Genomic DNA, 20,613 nt, shown 5'->3' with positions numbered 1-20,613 from the left:
CGCCTAAACGGTAAAAACAAAATTTTCTGCAAAAACTTATTTTTCCATGGAACCACAAAACATAATTTCCCGCAAAATGTAAATTAAGAAATTATGTATGAACTTATGCTACTTATGTGGTCTTTTGAACTTATGTATTGTTGTATTTATGGATGAGTTTTAGTCTTATGAACTTATATTTATATTTGTAGACTCATAGATTGAAATTTAAATTTTTTTTTATATGGTCTATTATGAACCTCATGGCAGACCATATAAACATGAATTTTAGTGGGTTTGTCGTTAATAAACATGGTTACTCTATGTTCACAAACAATATATGGATAAATGGATATGAGCTAATGGAGTTGACAAACCCAGTTTACAGCTTTATAAACGGCTTAGCCGGCTCGCTTCTACCGCCAGTATAGATACTCTAACCCTAGCTCTACCCGATGTTCTCAAAGCTAAAAGAAAGCCTGGACGAGAAAACACTGTCTCTAAGTTATTTTCTTCTAATAACATTAATAGTAATCTATGTTGAAAATAAACATTAACAGTAAATCTAAGTTATTTATCAAAAAAAAATACTAAACTATTTAAGTCTTGAGACATAAATACGTATCTACTAAACCGTTTCGTCCGAATAAGTTATTTTTTTGCCCCAAAATTGATCTTACAATGGGATTTTTCGGACGATGGTTTACCATTCAATATTTATAACTACATACTAGATTTCGGACGAGGTTATTGGATTATATTATAATACAAAGTTTTATTATATCGAAAAACATAATTTTTAACAGCTATATAATCTACAAATTAGTTTATTTGAGATTTTATATGTACATTTTTACGTAAGTTTCTTTTTGACATGAGAATTATATCCGGATCAAAAAAACAAACCGAACCGACCCAAAATTATAGGTTTAGTTCAGGTCCAGAGAAGATAACATATTGGGTTTTTTTTGACCCGCAGGTCTTTGTTTGAGTCCGGGTCCTACCCTAGACCCGATCATAAATATGTGTTTATTAGGTATATTTGGATATTCCGAATATGCTTCCGGTATTATGGATATTGTTTTTAAGTTTTTGGTTTACGATTAGAGTTTTGAATTCAGGTAAATTTTTCAAATTAAAAAAAAAAATTGGGTGTTTGGATAAAATTTTGGGTATTTTTCAGTTCATCGTGTCAGATTTTGAATAAGATTTTAAAATTTTAGGTTTTTGAATTTTTTTGGTATTTGTTTGGAGTTTCAAATACTTTTCGTGTTTCGGATATTTTTCAGATTTTTCATATATTTCAAATTCTTTTAGAATCTTAAATACTCGAACAGATGTGGACCCATTACGTCCATATCAGGTCCAACAACCTTTTGATATAAATTTTTAACGTTATTGTACAAAAACATGGTTGATGAAATATTTTTCTGAGTAAAGGTATCATAAGAAATAATATTAAGATCTGTTAAAAATATTTAAAATATTGTATGTTTAGAATGATTAATCTATTATCAGAAAAATAATAAATAGTTATACATAACTCCAACAACTTTTTTATATTAGATTTTTTAAAACTCTTTCCTTTTTAATAGTATTGATTCGTTTTAAGTGAAAAGTATATAAAAGTATAATATCTAAATAAATAATTTTCAAAATCTTGAACAATCAATACTGATATCGTGAAGTCAGGTTAGCTTTAATAAAACTAATGAATTTCTTCTTTTTTGTGAAGATAACATGAATATTCAGAAAAATCATTTTTAAATATGAAAATATTATCAAACTATAAACGGTTGAAAGTTTAGTATATGATATGAGATTTTAGTGGGAAAGTTTATATATGATATGATTATTTTATTATAAACAAAAGAGGAAGTTAGAATGTACACATATATGTCTTGTAATTTATTTTGCTTTAAATCATATATTATATGATAAAAGTGATAATATAAAACATTAGTTTCAATGCTTTTACGATTAAAAATCAAAATGATAAATATAGTAATAGTAATGATTAGGATTTAGGAGTGAGATTTAAATAAATAAAAGAATTGACTAAATTATTGTTAGAGAAATATATGGTAACATATTGTTAGTATAAATTTAAGGTAAGACAAAAAAATAATGAATTAAATGAAAGGGTCCAAACAATTTTTATAGGTAGATTTTTTTAGACTCCTTCCCTTTTAATAGTATTGACTAGATTTTGACCCACGCTTAAAAAGCGCAGGTTTGTTTTCGAAATCAAATAAATTCTTTTGAAATCATTTTTTATAGATAATATATAGTTTGAGCATATTTATTCGGAACTGGAATCGAGCCATACCAACCTAAAAACAACGAAACCAATTGAACTGAATTTCATAAATAACCTAACAAATCATATATCTCTGGAATAAAAAAATAAACCGAACCGAAAACCAAACAGATATACCTGAATTTTAAAAATTCAAATAATATACTTAAAAATATTGGATTAATTAAAACCTATTTATATATTCAAATTTTGACAAAATCCAAAAACTTTTTATTAACCCGTGAACCGACACCGGTTGACCTGACAAAGACCCATAATAATCTTATAATATTTTCAAAATTTTGATTTAATTTCAGATATACATTATAATAGTATATAAAACCGAATCAACTATTTGATCCGCAATTTTAAAGCGCGGAAATATGTTTTGACAAAATTTTACTTTAACAAAAATAATGATATTTGTTCCTTGCGTTTTTATATTTGCAATATTTTATTAAAATACAAATTTGAAAAATAAACTGCATCCAAATTTTATATTCAAGAAATCATTTTATTAGAGAAAAAAATAGAAATAATATTTTTTGACAATATATTTTGAGGTGTATATCCATATTCTAAAGGTTTGAAAAAGTTTGTTAGTATTTTTTAAGTTGCAGACTTTTATATTCATATTTCTTAAAAATTAAATTTGTAATATTTTATATACACTAGAAAATAAATGAGGAAATGTATTTAAGGAAATCAAATATTCTACATGTTAAGCTAGAAAATTAAATAGTTGACAAAAAAAAAGCTAGAAAATTAAATTAAACAACACGTTAGCAAATTATCTCAATAGATATGGTATTGTTAGAGAAAATAAGGGTAAGACCAAACAAATATTAATGAGTAGGTGCAACAACCTTTTATAAGTAGATTTTTTTGAGGACTCCTTTCCTTTTAATAGTACAGATGTTTTAAATTTTAATATCATTGAATTGTTTCTATGGATGGACTTTTCTTGGCCACCGTAATATTTTGAGGTTTACTATGATCGAACCTAAAACAGTAAAAGAAAATGTTCAATCGTAAACGAACCTCATGGGTCCTGAACAACACTAACGATTGATATTGAATCTCAAGTCGTTTTCGTTTTGAACTGTTCACATTTTTATATAAGTTATTTGATTTTCATTTTGTTAAATTATTTTGTTAATATCCTACAACTTGTTCTTTTCTCGTTGTCCCCGAGGCTGAGAAACTTTTTGAAAAAAAAAAAATTTCATTGGCCATTATGATATTTTATAATATTTTGGGAACTCGGTACTGGTTGTAGGAACTTTATTTTACTACCATAGGACAACTGATATTTGTAAAAAATAATAAGAACATAAACTAAAAATTTCAATACCGAAATATAAAAAATAAAGAAGAATTGCAGAGTCGAGATAGTTAATCTCTTTCCTTAAATCTTTAAACGCCCCATAGTGTGACGGTTTTATGGCGCTCAGATTCCCAAGATACAACTGCAGCATTGTTTCTGTTTACCATCACCGAAAAACAGAATCTATCGAACCTTTTTTCTGTGATGTACTCTCAGACTCAAAATAAAAAATATACTAGCATAACTATTCTGAGTAGAGGAATGTGTTGGTGTGTGTGTTTTCTAAATGGCTCACAAGCCTTTATATAGAAATATAATGAGAAGCACAAGTTTCATTTTTCAACATAAAAATGAAACCTCCATGGTGCACTAATGGAGTTTTTAATTCTTGTCATTATTATGTGAATTTATTCCACATTTGGCCAAGAAATTAAAGAATAAAATTGTTATTGTTTTGACCAATTCAAACAAAATAATATACTTTAAAATGAATTTCTTTTTTATATTTATCAATATAAAAGATCAACATATATTTGGTTTATAAGATTAAGTCAGTGAACATGAAGTCCAACTAACAAATCAAAAAACCCAAATCCAAGTTCAAATATCCAATGTGTGTATTTGCTACTTTATACAAGTTTTTCAAATCACACACATTAGACCTCCATTTCTCATTCAAATAAAACTTATTTTTTGACATATGAATACATTATTCATAATGTTCAAAAAATAGTTCCAACAATCCCCCACATGAATAGAAATGACTCTAGACACTAGACGACTCGACAAACTTGACTTCCTAGACAAGACTCGATCTAAAGACTTTTGAGAGTACAAACGAAAAATCCACTGCATGATGAGTTGGTAGCAATTTTTCAGCCTTGAACCAGTCATTGTTAATAGCTATCGGATTTACTCGGCCAGGAGGTGGCCATGATGTCTTGAACCTCCCGGGCTTTGGTGTAAACCTAGACAATAGCTATAACACAGCTTCATTCTCTCACAGAACTAGGTTCTCTATTGTGTTCATTTTGGCCGTGAACAGTCCTGGTAATCATGAGTGAACTTGGATAATATAGCATTTCCTTCATTCTCCTAGAAACGGCCCCATTTCACACTCACAAGGTGATTTGCCATTAGTTTTGTTTAGAGGAGTATCATGTACTACTCCATTCATATCTCAAAGCTATGGACACAAATCATTAAAAGCAAATGCTTATCCTATAATCCTTACATGTAGCACTGTTTAATCATCATAGGAACTGGGTATAGACCGAAGTCTTACAGTGCTTTGGGTAGATTTAGTTTGACTTAGTTGTCTCCTTGAACCTATTTCTTGGGATCTCCAGTCAGTTAGGTAGAGTTACCGCCAAACCTCATCTTAATTCACAGGCTACCCATTCCTTTAGATGATATAACAACTTGATCTCATGACACACCGTTAATAAAAGGATCCTAGGTTATCATCATATTGAACATAATCTTTTGAGATTAGTCGAGATCAATTGTCTAATGTTTTTTGTCATCTTTTTTCAAGATACAATTAATTATTATACACAAAACTCAGTGTATGACACTAGTTTTTTTTTCTTAAAAAATAATATTGTGATAACTATCACTAAGTTCATTTGGCATCTTGCCAATAACTTTATATGGTAAGCAAAGCTTCCCCCACATTTCTTGAGATAACTCAAAAATATGCATATTTGCATTCAACATCTCTTAAGAGTTTAGAAGGATTGATTTACAATTCTTTTAGATTTAAATGAATATAAAGCAACTTCGAAAAATGTATTTCATTCTTAGAAATTCACATTTTACATACAACTATTTTCATAGTTCTCTCAAACTGATTTATAAATTCAAGTTGTATGTTTTGGATCTTTCCAAACACATATTTTACTTTTTAGCAAATACACATATCATTTCAAGATATTATTTTTTCCATCAAGACCATTATATGATTATTCTCAACCATATTGACTTTATAAACTACAATACACATGTCACTTTCAGTCATATTGGTCTGAAAATTATCATTGTTTTTGCATGGTCAATCTTCTTGTAACTTGCATTTAAGCATTGATGAAATATAAATGTTTTTGACCAATATCAACAAACATTTTATTTCCTATGGCAAATGATTTATATGTGGCAGACCTCTCCCAAACTTAATTTGGGGCGTCGACTCACAAAATCCATTTCCATCCATACAACTTGATCTCTCAAAGATCAAGATGCTTTTTATAACTATGGTATCACCATTCTTGAAACTTGAATTCTTTTTCTTTTCTCATGATCACACATTTACTTAATAATTAAATTAAGTTATTCCAAGAAAAGAAATCTGAAACAAGAAATCAAAACGTTAAGCATTCTTTATAATTAAAGCAAATTAACACCATCAACCCAGTCAAAGCAGTAACACATTTTGACCAATATTAAAAAATAAAAAACTGATTAAATAACCATTCAATCAATTAATTATTATGAAATTAAGAGTTCACAAACCCCATTCCAAAACGTTACCAAAGACGTTTGGAAAATGGTTTTCACTGTCGCCATTAAAGGTCTTGATGATATGATCGCTTATGTTTCAATTCCTTTTTCGGTTTGACCGAAAGATGAAACCTGTTCTTATGAAGCATAAAAGATATCAAATTCATTAACTCCAAAATATTAATTATTTTAATGAATCTAACAACAAAATCTCAAATAATCAAGTTTCAGAAATCAGAAGAGATAATTTCCCAACACCAAGAATTCTCTAATTCTTGTTTTTCATAACCTGTTCTCAAAAAAAAACTTTTAACAAATATCAGTATTGTTAGTGCAAAGCATAAACAATATTTAAAGATTTAAGAGTGTAGAAACCTTATTTTACTATCATAGGACAACTGATATTTGTAAAAAATAATAAGAACATAAACTAAAAATTTCAATACCGAAATATAAAAAATAAAGAAGAATTGCAGAGTCGAGATAGTTAATCTCTTTCCTTAAATCTTTAAACGCCCCGTAGTGTGACGGTTTTATAGCGCTCAGATTCCCAAGATACAACTGCAGCATTGTTTCTGTTTACCATCACCGAAAAACAGAATCTATCGAACCTTTTTTCTGTGATGTACTCTCAGACTCAAAATAAAAAATATACTAGCATAACTATTCTGAGTAGAGGAATGTGTTGGTGTATGTGTTTTTTAAATGGCTCACAAGCCTTTATATAGAAATATAATGAGAAGCACAAGTTTCATTTTTCAACATAAAAATGAAACCTCCATGGTGCACTAATGGAGTTTTTAATTCTTGTCATTATTATGTGAATTTATTCCACATTTTGACCAAGAAATTAAAGAATAAAATTGTTATTGTTTTGACCAATTCAAACAAAATAATATACTTTAAAATGGATTTCTTTTTTATATTTATCAATATAAAAGATCAATATATATTTGGTTTATAAGATTAAGTCAATGAACATGAAGTCCAACTAACAAATCAAAAAACCCAAATCCAAGTTCAAATATCCAATATGTGTATTTGCTACTTTATACAAGTTTTTCAAATCACACACATTAGACCTCCATTTCTCATTCAAATAAAACTTATTTTTTGATATATGAATACATTATTCATAATGTTCAAAAAATAGTTCCTAACACTGGTTTCCAAGTTCGTTACTTCCTTAAAGTGTAGATACTAGTAGTAGTAGAAATGGGACGGAACAATATAATTTTAAACAAAGGTTTAGCCCATGCGAACGAAGCGTCGAAGCTTCGTTCATTTTATATGCCCATTCAAGTATCAACATAAGCACATATGTAGTTGTTGACCTCTGAGACTGAATCTTATTACAAACACAGATCGATCCATTCATATCCATTTCCTTTCTAATTAGCTTAGAGTTCAAATACAAACTAGTCCGACTCTGATCAAAATCAATCCAATGTGCAAATGGCTGGACCAATCCAATTTAAAACCGTTTCGTCCGAAAAATGAAATGGCTGATTTTGCCCCAAAATTGATCTTACAATCGTTTTTTTTTAACTGAATCTGTTGGAAATTGCGCACCAGAAAGAAATTTATTTTGTTTCACAAAAATGCTTCTTAATATTTTCCAGTTAATTGTCCATATTCTTTTATTCCAGTTTATTAGAAGCGTTAACATTTTTCTTTTTGTAGTCAAAAACCATATGACTAAAAGCTTTGATATGGATCTTTTCATGTTTTAAGTTTTAAAACATAACTAGATCTTCACCTGCGCTTTGCAAACGCATAATATTTTATGATAAAAAATTTCATTAATAACTTAACAAATATTTTGTTAATTTGTAAGATTTTGTGTATTTAAAATATTTTGCATTTAAATCAGTGCTTTTAAATTCGACCCGAACTCGCGGTCAAACCGGTTAACCCGGTGATCCGATAATTCGATTTAGATTTTTAAAAATATCCATATTTTAAAAAATCACTAAAACTCTAGACTAACCGATTGAACCGATAGATGACCGATATGTAATCCAATTTGATTTAAATTGTTATAGTTTCATAATTTGTTACCTTTTAATCCAAATTTTAAAGTTCATTGTTTTGCAAAAGAAATGACGTTTCTACAAAATTTTGATAGAGAAAATGATAAATTTGAAAAGTGGTATCAAACTTGTGGTACAATTAAAATTTCTCCTATTTTATATTGTTTGGACACAAGATTAATTATAGTGTTATTTGGAAACATGGATAGTAGTATAAAGAAATGAGTCTATTGTTTGGAAACATAGATTGTAGTATAAAGAAAAGAATATTAGTGATTTAATGTAGGTTTAACTATAAAGTAGAAAGATGTATTTAATTTTAAAACTTACAAAATAAATGTTAAGTCCAACATAATGTTTCTGTTTTAATAAGATATACTAGAATCGGATTGCACGTTCAAACGGGTGATATTGATTTTAATAACAAAGTATGTAAAAGTTAAAGAAAATAATTAATTGTGTTATCTGAAGAAATTAATATTTAAATTTGAGCAACATAGAATTAAAGGAATATCTTAGGATAGCACAAAACAAATTATCACAAAATAACACAAAGGTCAAAGGGGAAATTACATGTTTACCACTTTCATGGTACCACTTTTCATTTTTACCACCACTAAGGAGACATTTTCAAAAATACATTCTTCATTGAGTGGCAAAAGACTCTTATGCCCTTGTTATTTATATGTATAATAAATCATTATTTAAATAAAAAATTAAAAAAATTAAAAAAATTAACTTTTTTTTTATGTTTTCGAATTATACTTTTTCAAATTCGAACTTTTTTAGAAATTTTTTAAAAGAAAAAAAAATCGATTTTTTTTTCTTCAAATTTCTTTTTGAAAAACGAAAGTTATGTTTGAAACTATTTTTTTTTAAAAATTTATATATTTTTTAAGTATTTATTTATATATTTTTTAAGTATTTATTTATATATTTATTAGAATCCTAAATTTCACATTCCAAAAATCCTACCCCACCCCTCAACTCTAAACCCTAAGTCTAGATTAGTTAACCCTAAGGGTATAATTGTCTTTTAACCTTCATTAAAAGTGAGGGTAAAAATGGTTAGTGTAAACATGAAAAGTGGTACTATGAATGTGCTATTTGTGACAATTTCCCAAGGTCAAATTGACCAAAACTTGTTCTATTAAAGAGTTAAATGATAATTATACCTTTATTCTATATATATATATATAAAATTAAATATATATTAAAATAAATGATTTTTAATAAAAGTAAAGAATTTTTATTTTCGAAAAACTATTTGAAAATTTTCAAATTTTAATGAAAATTGATTTAAGAAAAACTCTTTTTTCTTTAAAAACACTATGAATACCATCCTAAATATGTATGATATTTTCCTGAAATTACGTTTAGGAAAACATTTCTTAATGCGTATAATATCTTCATGAATTCGAGTTTAGGAAGACATTCCTAAATAACTATATTATCTTCTTAATTTTTTTGAATATTTTGATTAAAATGTATGATATTTTCATAAAATTTATGAAGCTTTCATAAATGTATATTTAAAAATACGTTAATAAATGTTTATTTATAAAACCCTTCATGAATATATATTTCCGAATATATTATTGAATTTTGATTTTATGTAAATTTGGTATGATATTCTTAAATTTGATATCTAAATTTTATAAAATATTATATGTATTAAAAATCATCTTTGTAAATTTTTTAAAATTATACATATTGAATAATAGTTTCTTAAATATGCATTAAATAAAATTCAGGAAAATGACATAAAAATTCTATTTACACAGACAAAAAAATATTACACAGGTAAGATTATACACAGGTATGATGACAAAAAAAAAAAAAAGACATACACATTTAGGGAAGATTTGCCTAAATATACATACAAGTTACATTCAAAAAATCTATTTACACATGTATGATGACATTCCTGAATATGGAATTTCTTTTACAAATTAAAAAGATATCATAAACGTTCAAGAATGACTTCCAAAATGTTTTTTAAGAAAATAGTTTTCCAAAATAAAGTTTTGCCTTTTTTTTTAATTTCTGAATATTTATTTATTTTTAATATATTTAATAATTAATTAATTAAAATATAAATAATAATAATATTTTCATTTAACCCTTAAGTGAAACCTATTTTGGTCGATTAAAAATTATATTTAGAGATTTTTTTGTATTTATATTTATACTTCCATAAGTTTTAAAAATATGTATAGTGCTTGGTGCTATATTGTTATTAGATGATATTAAATATCAATTTACCATTACTCAATTAAAAATTTTATATGGGAATTTTGTTGTTTTATATTTATATTTGCATAATTTTTAAAAATAATTGCAATGTTTGTGATATATTGTTATTAGTTGAAATTAAATATCAGTTTACCATTATAATATTTGATATCGAGATATATTTATAGAAACAAAGTATTTGAAGTTAAGGAGACTAAATAAATTTCTAAAGATATTTATACTTCATTTTTATAAATTTTCCTTTCATAAAGTTTTTAAAAATTGTAGTAACATAATAATTATATGAATCATGTATATATTTATACAAAAATCAATGATCAAATCTAGCTAATATATATCTGAACCAAATTAAATATCAGTTTGAAAATACGTTGGGACTCCACATAAACGGATCCAAATCGTATATTTTGCAGGAAAAAAGAATAGCCAAAGTCTAAAGCAAGCTGCCGAGATGAGAGAATTAACCGTAGCCTCACTGCCTATAAGATATTTGGGCATGCCTTTAACATCAAAGGTATGGAGTAAAACAGACTAATGAGCCTTTGATTGATCAGCTCATAAGCAAATTCTTGTCTTGAATGCCTAGTGCTCTGTCTTTGCAGGCCGTCATTAGCTAATTAAGTATGTTATTACTAGCACTGTTAGTTTTTGGAGTTTGGGTTTATCCTACCTAAGATTTGACTTGATACTAAAGAGAGCATGTTGAGCACTTTCTTATGGTCTGGATCTCAAACTATTAATCACAAGGCGAAAGTTTCTTGGGCAGAGCTCTACTACCCTAAAGAAGAAGGATAATGGGATTCATAGGATACGAGAAACATCCCGTGCTTTTGCATTATTTCTCATTTGGTATGTTATCTGGTGAAAGAAATGAAACCAGGGACCATCTGTTCTTTCCCTATACCTATTCATCTACGGAATGGATGAACATTGCAGGAAGGTTACTTGGTGCAGTTTAGCCATTACGCTCGACTGGGATGACATGGTCTCAACACTTTTGCAAGCTAATCAATGCCGCATATTTATTTATTGAGTATTAATTTATAGGGTTACTAATGTAGTATACATAACTGATATCTTGTGTTTTTCATTGAATTAACCATCCATTTAGTATGCATATTGATCATTTAGATTAGCATTTACGCATCATTAGGTTGCGTTTTCATTCACATGTTCCTATTAGGTGTTGTAGTATCCTTTTGGAGTTTTTGGAGGTGTTTGGAGCCATCTTGGGCCAAAAAAGTGAAGATTGAGATTTGGGTAAATGAAATAGCAAAGATTAAAGAATGTGGTCGGCCGTGGGTTGATCTCGCGGACCAACCCCGTCTGTGGATTCGGGTCGGAGAGGTCGAGTTTTGAGTGAGCGATCCACAGACGATGGCCACGGGTGAAGGAAGTCTGCGGAATCAAGGCAGTGAAGTCGAGTTTTTACATGGATGAACCGCGGACCACATCCGCCGACTGAGCCCGTTCGCGGTCGACACCTAGACCAACTTACCCATTTGTTTTTGGGTCAAACCTGGGTTTGTCGGGTTGACCCAGTTTGAGTTTTTAAACTACTATAAATAGTTTTAGACCTAAAACATGGATCTTATCTCATTTTCTCTCAAGAATTTGTCTAATATTGCAAAGTCTTGAACATTTTGATCATTTAAGGAAGTACTTCATATTATATTTATGTTTCTCTTGCTCATTAATCTGATTAGTCTTGATCCTTACATGGATTTAAGGTTTCTCATTGAGATTAGTGAGTAGTGACCTTGTGATTCATTGGTTAGGTGGATTAGGGTGATTAGATGTATATTTAGGATGTTTTTTTCTTGATTAACATTTTTATATGCTTTCTAAGTGTTCTTAATGTTAGATTAGACTTGATCACTCTCATCTAGACGTTAAACTATTTTATGCCCGAAAGGTGTTAAAATGCTTGAATGAACTTAGTATTACTCTAGCTTGAATAACCAAAAGGATTTGATGTTAGGATTGCTAAATGGTTAGTAGACTTGAACACAACGTATGCTTGAATGTGTTAGGCCAACGAGAGTTGATGTTTAATGCATGATTAGCATAAGGATTATTATCACGGGAGTGGATTAATCTATTTGAATGAGATCTGGACCTATAGGATTGTTGATTGTTTTCTTTGAACATTCTTGATTGAACATTGATCACATTATATCAAATATCCTTGCCCATGGATCTATCCTTAGCATTTGATTGGAAGCTTAGTTCTTGCACTTATTTCTTGACTGAATTTGAGATCAACTTCTTTATATTTCTAGGATTTTGGCTTGTTACCAATTATTCATCTTCTTATTTGTTTAGACTATGAAAGTTTGTGTATTTTTATTGTTATAGATCACTAGTTCTTTGTGGATTCAATCCTAAAGTGATGGATCGATATACCTTTCGATTGTGGTAGCGTGTACATTATGTTAATTGACCTGTAATAAAACGTAGTAATCAATAACTAATAATGATTTGATGAAAGGGACTATGGGGCTTAGCCATGACCTCCTCCATCCACTTTTACGTCCATGATCTCCACCAAGAAAAGAGAGAACATTTTAAAAACTTCTTGTGCAAGTTTAACCGGATAATCTCTTAGGATCTTCTAAAGTAAAAGTTCACAAAGAATGTTCAATTTGCAAGGCTTCTTCATCTGATATGCTCCAGTCTAAGTCAACACTTTCCATAGTATTTTTCCATCACATAAGTCATAAGTCATAACCATGTTATACTACATTTGTACTCTTCTATTTAAATGAGATATCAAAAATGGTAACAGAAAAATTGAGATCTCTTAAAAGAAGACATATCAAATTAACAATTGGCGTTAAATAATTAAGGGTCTAGCACTCTATCTGGTAACTATCACATTAACACTAAGAACGAATATGAAAAGAACAAATATATTAAAACTATTGGAATGATGAAAAATGATGATTTTTTATCAAATTTAGTGACTAACAAATTTGGTCTATATATTACTCTACAATAAAAAAATGAGAAAGAATAGAAAGGAAAAACTATTCCTTATAAATGATAAAAATTCTTAAGAATATTAAAGAATGCATTGTTTCTCTTCATTCTTTGGTCATCATTCATAGTCTAAATAATAAATTTCCATAGAAGAATTTACACACATGAATATCTAGTATATTCATAAACAAAGTTACAGACATGAATATCTAGGGTTCAAGAAATATGTTTACACGTTTATAAATCATAAAAATATATTTAATATATTTAAATTTTATATAAATATTATTATTTATAAATGATAAATTTTATTTTCTTTTATTTTCATTACATTTTATACTAATATATATATATGTATATATATATATATTATCATTTATATATTAAATTGTTTTTATTGTTATAATTGTCTAAAAGGTTTAGAAGATAATCACAAAGGTTTATCGACTTGGGCACCATTTAGAACGCTTTTTAGAACATTATAATATCAAAAAAACTGTTACGAATGAATACATAGCGAACTGTTTAATAGCATGTGCAAGTGGCGCAGTCAAACAACGTCCGAGTTTAAGAAAACATATATGCATGTTTTTAAAATAAAAATAGAAATTATGGTCTAATACTTTATATTTTTAAATATACTACTAAATTCTTAGCTTATAATTTCAAAACAAATGTTAACTATATATAAACAAAATTATTAATCTATAAAATACTTCATGACATGGTTAAATATACAGTTAACATTGTTTTAAACATGGTCTAAAAATAATTTGAGACGGTACGGATACATATCTAGTAAGTTTGTGGTGTTCTCTCATCCTACTTCATGCTATATATTAAATGCGTAGTCATTTAATTGACTTTTTTTCAGGTGTCAATCATATGTGAAGTTTAAGAAAAATTGTTATAATTTTATTGGTTTATTTATAATTTTAATTTATTTTAATCATATTTTGTAAAGGAAATTATAGAACTAATTAATATTATTTTCCCAACAATCCATTTAATAATACAAATAATCACTTCCAGTAACTTATTTTAAAAATTATGGAAGTTTATGTAATGCTTCATTATTTTATTTTTTTAAAAACTATATGAAGTATAGAGATAAGATGGTATATATAAAAGCCAATATAATAACTTTATTTTTCTATTGTAAATCAGCATTAAAAATAACTTCATTTCCTATATAATAAGTTATAATATACGTATATAGGACATTGTAATAACTATTAATCTATTAATTAATTTTTTTTATAATTTTAGATTATATAGTAACATTTAGTTATTAATCAAAAGTCCACTTTTAGCTACAATTTGTTTAGAAATTAAAATATCAACATTGTACACCTTATGACCTTAATTTTTTAAGTAAATAAAACATATGTAATGAGGTATACCATAAGGTGTAATCCTCAATAAATAATACTATTAAATTCACTTTTTAGCGTAATACATACTATTATAAAAATATGTATTTCAAAAAATATTAAAGTAGTAAAATAAATATAAAAATATGTTTTCAGTAAATATATAATACATGTGATTAAAATTGAATCTATATTTTTATAAAATATTTACATTCGCAAAAACGTGAGGATCCCCCTAGTACGAAATTGTTTTTAAATAAATTCATTAATGGAGTTAAATAAATTTAGAGTGACTGTATACATTTGATGGAATCCAAAAAGAAACCTAAGACCATCCGCATCAGCGGTTTAAGAGGGGGTCATGGGCTCGGGATCTTAGGCCCGATCAATTAAAAAAAATGTAAAATGGGTATATATCGCTGAACCGGGCCTTAGTTATGAACCCGTAAGGGGCGAGGTCAAGCCACGCGTCACGCACGGATTGGCTGGTCGTTTCCGCGTTGACGTTGTGGAAAGACGGGATCTCGCGTGATTCCATTCATTTCTCTCCTCTCTCAAAAAAGCTAGGGTTTCATCCCTGCGGCGATCTTCGGTGCGACGGCGAATTCCGTAGCTTTTGGCCATCAAATCGACGACGGTCTCTGTTCTCGACGCTGTAAGGTTAATATATAGTTGATTAAATATGGATTAGAGTTGATTTGGGGGTTTTTTTCGAATTGCGAATTGTGTGATTCAAAATCGATTTGGGGTTTTTTTTCTTAGGGTTCTTAATCGATAAGGGAGTTCGATTGAGAGTTCGTTTAATCATATTCCATCATTATTATGTGCTAATACTATCGATTTGTGGCACAGATGGATCCGGGTGAAGAGAAAAGAAATTCAAAGAGGCAAATCGATAACAACAACATGTTAGGGTTCGTGGCCGATTCAGAGTACGGGATTCCAAGAAAGTGTCCATGTGGTGGGAGAATTATTGATGAGGTTAGACGGAAGGACGATTACGACACTAATCCGGGGAAGCGGTTCTTCACCTGCATAAACCACGAGGTTATCTTTTTTCCGGTTTGATTATCGTTTATGGGTTTCATCAAGTACAAGTCTCTGATATTTTTTAATGTTGTAACCAAGGCTGATGGGTTCCATTATCGTCAGCCTTGGGTGATAGGTGTGCAGGAGGAGATCGAGAGGTTGACTAAGCGGGTGGTGGAGGCTGAAGACGTCATGAGGGGGATGTGGAAAGTCACTAAACAGATTGAGACTCTGGAGGTTAGTGAACTTTCTTTTCTGTTTCATTCCTCTTACATGTTTGATTTTAGTTATGTACTTCTTTAAGCGTGACTAACACTTTTTTTTTTATGTTTCCATGTCCAGGAACAGGTACAAATCCTCTCTGGACAGGTGGCTGACCTGGAGAAGGTTTGCTTCGAATGAAAAGCAAAGGTAAGAGTCGACATAACTGTAGAGGTTGTTTGCAATTGCCTGTTTGAAAAACTTGATTGCTTTATGTCTGTTCGAAATTGTTAATGTATATTTAAAAGTAGAACTAGAAGTAGAATTTTAAAATACGAAGCTAACTTGTTTAACCGTGGAAAAAACCAACTTGAACACACAAACATATTAACACGTAACCAAACCTTAAACTACAACGATAACTAGATGTCTAAGTAGAACTTAAAAGTAGGTATCATTAATTATATTCTGGTTGTTGGTTGCTGTTATGAATGTTCGATAGTACTAAGCTGTAGTTAATTTTGGTGAGTGATTTGATGTGTAGTTACTGCTTGTAACAACTTCTAATGGCTTTTGTAATGAATGTTTGGTAGGTAGAGTTTGTTTAATTGTTCACAAACTAGTTTATAAACATAGCAAATCCGCCACTCCAAACACAGAAACATATAAACAACAAACCCAACCTAAACCACGGCGAAACGCAAGAAGCACGGGAATGAACACGCTTATGATCAAGTTCAGAGTATGCTAGCTATGAAAAATAGCATTTCCAAACAGAAGATACTTGAGCGTCTCCTTGGCAAGAATGAAGACACACTTTCTGATGAAGAAGTGTGTCTTAAGAAAAAACTAATCTCGGAAATGATATGATTTGGTGAGTGCCTTGAATTTGCTTGAATATTAGAGGTCTAGATTCTGTTTAGGTTGATTGGCTTAGGTTGTGAATATGTTCTATATCTTTAATCTCTTTTCTTTACTTGATTGAATAATTGAGCTTGTTAACATGTTAAGCTTTATTGAATCTCTTTTAGTGTACTTGCTTGAATCTGTTTGCTTTTCTTTTGCAGGACAGGGAGTGCAGGTGACGGTTTGGAGGTCACGGGTGTTGGAGCTCACGGGTGTTGGATGTTTGCTGGCTGTTTGTTTCACGGGTAGTTTGACTTTAGTCACGGGAAAGTGTACCATTTTGTTTCTGGGTACACATAATATGTATCACCGATGTAATATGTTCTGAACTTGTATCACGGATGCTCTTATCTCATTTTCTAAACTCTCTATATAATGTCGATGTATGAACTCTCTTTCTATGCACCTCTCTAAGAATAGCTTTCTATGCACCTCGCTTTCTATGCACCTCTCTATTTATGTATCTAAAAAGATAAACCTCTTCTCTTCTCCTCTATCACTCAGTCAAACGATGAAGCCATCTCCATCTCCATCTCAGTAAAGACGCGCTCCATCTCCATCTCAGTAAAGACGCTCTCCATCTCCATCTCCATCTCAGTAAAGACGCAGCTATACGTATGCTGGCAAAAGTGTACGGCAGCTATACGTATGCTGGCATATGGTCAATCGGGAGATACATATGACGAATATCTCCGACTTGGTGACAGTACATCACGTTTGTGTTTGGCAAATTTCACTGATGCAATAATACAATTGTTTGGAGAAGAGTATCTACGAAAACCTACAGCCGAGGATCTTCAACGCTTACTCGATGTTGGAGAGGTACGGGGGTTTCCGGGGATGATAGGCAGCATCGACTGCATGCATTGGGAGTGGAAAAACTGCCCAACGGCTTGGAAAGGTCAGTTCACACGTGGTTCAGGAAAGCCGACAATTGTCTTAGAAGCCGTGGCATCACAAGATCTTTGGATATGGCACGCATTTTTCGGCTTACCAGGTACCCTCAACGATATCAATGTTCTTGATCGGTCACCTGTTTTTGATGACATCTTACATGGTCGAGCACCTAAAGTTAAGTTCAAGGTCAACAACCACACTTATCGTATGGCCTACTATCTTACTGACGGAATTTATCCAAACTGGTCAACATTTATCCAATCCATCCCACTTCCTCAAGGTCCTAAAGCCGAGAAATTTGCAGAAAAGCAAGAATCCGCCAGAAAAGATGTCGAACGGGCTTTTGGAGTATTGCAATCGAGGTTTGCAATTGTTAAAAACCCAGCTCTACAATGGGACAAGGAGAAGATAGGAAAGATCATGAGAACTTGTGTCATATTGCACAATATGATAGTAGAGAACGAACGACACGGATACGCTCAAATTGATACTTCTGAGTTCGAGTCAGGAGAATCAAGCAGAAGTTCGACGGTGACTAGGAGAGAAAGTATTCATGTCGGTGATATGTTAGGCATGCGCAGAGAAGTTCGAGATCCAGAGAAGCATGCTCGTTTGAAAGCTGATTTAATGGAAAATATATGGCAAAAGTTCGGTGACGAAAATGAATAAATAAGTTATGTATGTTAGAAAAATTTCTCATTTATGTAATGTACTTTTAATGTATTGAATAAAATGTTTTCATAATTTTAATAATATGTTTTAATATTTCATTCATCTTTTCTGAATATTTTAAATTTTTTTTTAAAAAATTAATATTATTATTTTATTCCTATGAACTCCTTCTTCGGGTTCACTAATGCAGAAAACAGCATATCCGAGTTCATAACTGTTCATGGACCCACGAAAAAATAATAAAAAATGTTGGTGAACCCCAAAGAGGAGTTCACCAATGCTCATGCTCTAACATTTGCAACTACAAGTTCTTATTTTGACAAAAGTTTTAGTTACAGAGTTAAAATTATAATGCAAACCCAAATATCCGAAAAGACGTATGAAAATTCATGTCTAAACCATTTTTAGATAAAATTAGTTTATGTTAGCTAATAATCGTGAAAGGGTTTACTAAAAATAATTTTTGAATATTTTTCAAAATTAATTAGTTTACTATCCAAATATTAAGGAATTTTATTTTGTAGAACAACTATAAACTGATACTAATTTCAGGCAAAGGCAAAACTCTGTGTGGTTTTAAAAACATCTTTTTTTAGCAACTTAAGAAATATCAAACCTCAATTTACCAAACAAATGCACTTGGTAAAACGATTCCAATATACTTTGAATATTAATTTGTACACACTTCTGAAAAGACATATCTCAAATGGAAACATATTAAAGATTGATATATTCGATCTATAATATCTTATAAACAATGGACTGGAAAATTAAAATGAAAAATATTCAAGCAAGGACCTTGCGTGATCTTGAGAATCTTGGTGACCATGGATTACACAATAGATAGGCTTTTGAACAGAGCTTCTTCCTCAGGTTTTGTTGTGTCGATTCTCTTTCCAATTCTTTGCTGCTCTCAACTTCTCCAAATACTTCCCTCGTTGATTTTAACTCTATATTTGTTCAAAATAAACACTTAGAATTTATGTAATTATACATATATATTATTGGCCGGCTTAAATAATTTATTTCTTGATAGAATTTTCAACTAATAGTATTATTGTCTAGAAATCGTTTGATCATTGACATATAGGCCCACACAAAAATTATACCAAAATATATATAAATTATTCATTTTAAAAACCTTGCCTTGAAACGGCCACGATGAAGTTGGCTCTAACATGTTGTTGCTCTTCTTGAATTCATGTAGCTACAAAATTTAGTTAACCGGTTTAGACTTAACCAGGATCGATGAACGTTGTAAACTTGTAATTGAAAGGAAAAACATAAATGTCGATGGTTGCGACTTGCAAGAAAATGAAATTTTCTTACCCAACTCGGTGCACTACTCGGTGAACTATCCCAACCGATATGCGATACGTGTCGAACATCTGTAGGATATCCAATTTCCATCTCATCCTCTTTCTCATCTACGTTAATCCATTTTGTAATCATTAACAATGATTATTTATGCCCGTTTTAGTTTAGCAAAGCAAGATAATTTCAATGTGTTTACCGAAAACGTCGGAGAAACAATTGAATCTCTTCTGATAAAGCCCTTTGAATCTTGTAGCCATGCTCAATTCCGAGACACTTCGACGACGATGGTGTTAGAAAAGAACAAATAACATTTGGTTTACGAAAGAATTGCCTTAAGCAGAAAATAACCAGAAATGAATGAAGCTGAAAATGAAGATGAAAGAAGAAACAGAAAAGAGACAAAATTCTCCTTTGTTCGAGGTTGGAATGATATTTAAGAAAAAAAATGAAAACTGGCAGGAGACATGAAATAGTGGTGGTGGTGCTGTTAAATAAGTATATTATTAATCAACTAAGATATAACATTTGTATATTACGGAAAACTAAAAACGAATATCTCCAATAAGGACAAGGCGAATAATGTTTAAATTTTTTTAAAGATGTTATGTAATATGTTAAAATAATTAAAGGTTAGGTAGTCCGTTCCACGAGTTTTAGTTCAACTAATAATTCCACCCGATAACTAATTTTTCATCCACTTCAAAAAACTAATTTTCATCCACTCAATTACATAATTTAAGTTTTTGAAACATAATTTCGTCACATACAAAGGCTTAAATCCTTAATTGTAAATATTTTACTGTTGATATAGGTTTTTTTTGTCATCGACTTATACATACTCAT

At 29.9% G+C, this 20,613-nt stretch overlaps 3 protein-coding genes across 4 annotated transcripts; 2 read left to right on the top strand and 1 right to left on the bottom strand.

Annotated features, from left to right (window-relative positions):
- Positions 1–15,079: 15,079 nt before the first annotated feature.
- LOC111215232 lies at positions 15,080–16,650 on the top strand. Of its 2 annotated transcripts, XM_048736541.1 has the most exons (4): positions 15,080–15,408; positions 15,601–15,795; positions 15,877–16,014; positions 16,120–16,650. In XM_048736541.1, the coding sequence occupies exons 2-4, from the start codon at positions 15,601–15,603 to the stop codon at positions 16,177–16,179; spliced, it is 393 nt and encodes a 130-aa protein (XP_048592498.1). In that variant the 5' UTR covers positions 15,080–15,408; the 3' UTR covers positions 16,180–16,650. The 2 variants fall into 2 exon arrangements, with proteins under 2 accessions (XP_048592498.1, XP_048592496.1); XM_048736539.1 differs by having other exon boundaries at positions 15,877–16,650.
- Positions 16,651–16,695: 45 nt separating this feature from the next.
- Positions 16,696–18,668, top strand: LOC125576439 (putative nuclease HARBI1). The gene is made up of 2 exons (XM_048736536.1): positions 16,696–16,852; positions 17,046–18,668. Exon 2 carries the CDS (start codon positions 17,533–17,535, stop codon positions 18,448–18,450), a length of 918 nt encoding a protein of 305 aa, XP_048592493.1. The 5' UTR covers positions 16,696–16,852; positions 17,046–17,532; the 3' UTR covers positions 18,451–18,668.
- Positions 18,669–19,087: 419 nt separating this feature from the next.
- On the bottom strand, positions 19,088–20,317 carry LOC106374844 (CRIB domain-containing protein RIC9-like). The gene is made up of 4 exons (XM_013814782.3): positions 19,967–20,317; positions 19,783–19,880; positions 19,600–19,660; positions 19,088–19,403 (listed from the first exon to the last, which is right to left on the bottom strand). Exons 1-4 carry the CDS (start codon positions 20,025–20,027, stop codon positions 19,240–19,242), a joined length of 384 nt encoding a protein of 127 aa, XP_013670236.2. The 5' UTR covers positions 20,028–20,317; the 3' UTR covers positions 19,088–19,239.
- Positions 20,318–20,613: the final 296 nt, after the last annotated feature.

This window comes from Brassica napus, chromosome A1 (genome assembly GCF_020379485.1).
Source record: "Brassica napus cultivar Da-Ae chromosome A1, Da-Ae, whole genome shotgun sequence".
In the NCBI taxonomy this organism is placed as follows: Eukaryota; Viridiplantae; Streptophyta; class Magnoliopsida; order Brassicales; family Brassicaceae; genus Brassica; species Brassica napus.
The sequence above is the reverse complement of the archived record's forward strand: the minus strand, read 5'-3'. Positions and strand labels throughout refer to the sequence as shown.

Excerpts from the sequence above, each read along its gene's own strand:
- LOC111215232 (XM_048736539.1), top strand. The coding sequence starts at position 15,601 with ATGGATCCGGGTGAAGAGAAAAGAAATTCAAAGAGGCAAATCGATAAC. Across the intron at positions 15,796-15,876 it reads TCACCTGCATAAACCACGAG|GCTGATGGGTTCCATTATCG; the intron begins GTTATCTTTTTT and ends GTTGTAACCAAG.
- LOC125576439 (XM_048736536.1), top strand. The coding sequence starts at position 17,533 with ATGCTGGCATATGGTCAATCGGGAGATACATATGACGAATATCTCCGA.
- LOC106374844 (XM_013814782.3), bottom strand. The coding sequence starts at position 20,027 with ATGGCTACAAGATTCAAAGGGCTTTATCAGAAGAGATTCAATTGTTTC. Across the intron at positions 19,881-19,966 it reads TTGTTTCTCCGACGTTTTCG|ATGAGAAAGAGGATGAGATG; the intron begins GTAAACACATTG and ends GGATTAACGTAG. Across the intron at positions 19,661-19,782 it reads CGAGTAGTGCACCGAGTTGG|CTACATGAATTCAAGAAGAG; the intron begins GTAAGAAAATTT and ends TAAATTTTGTAG.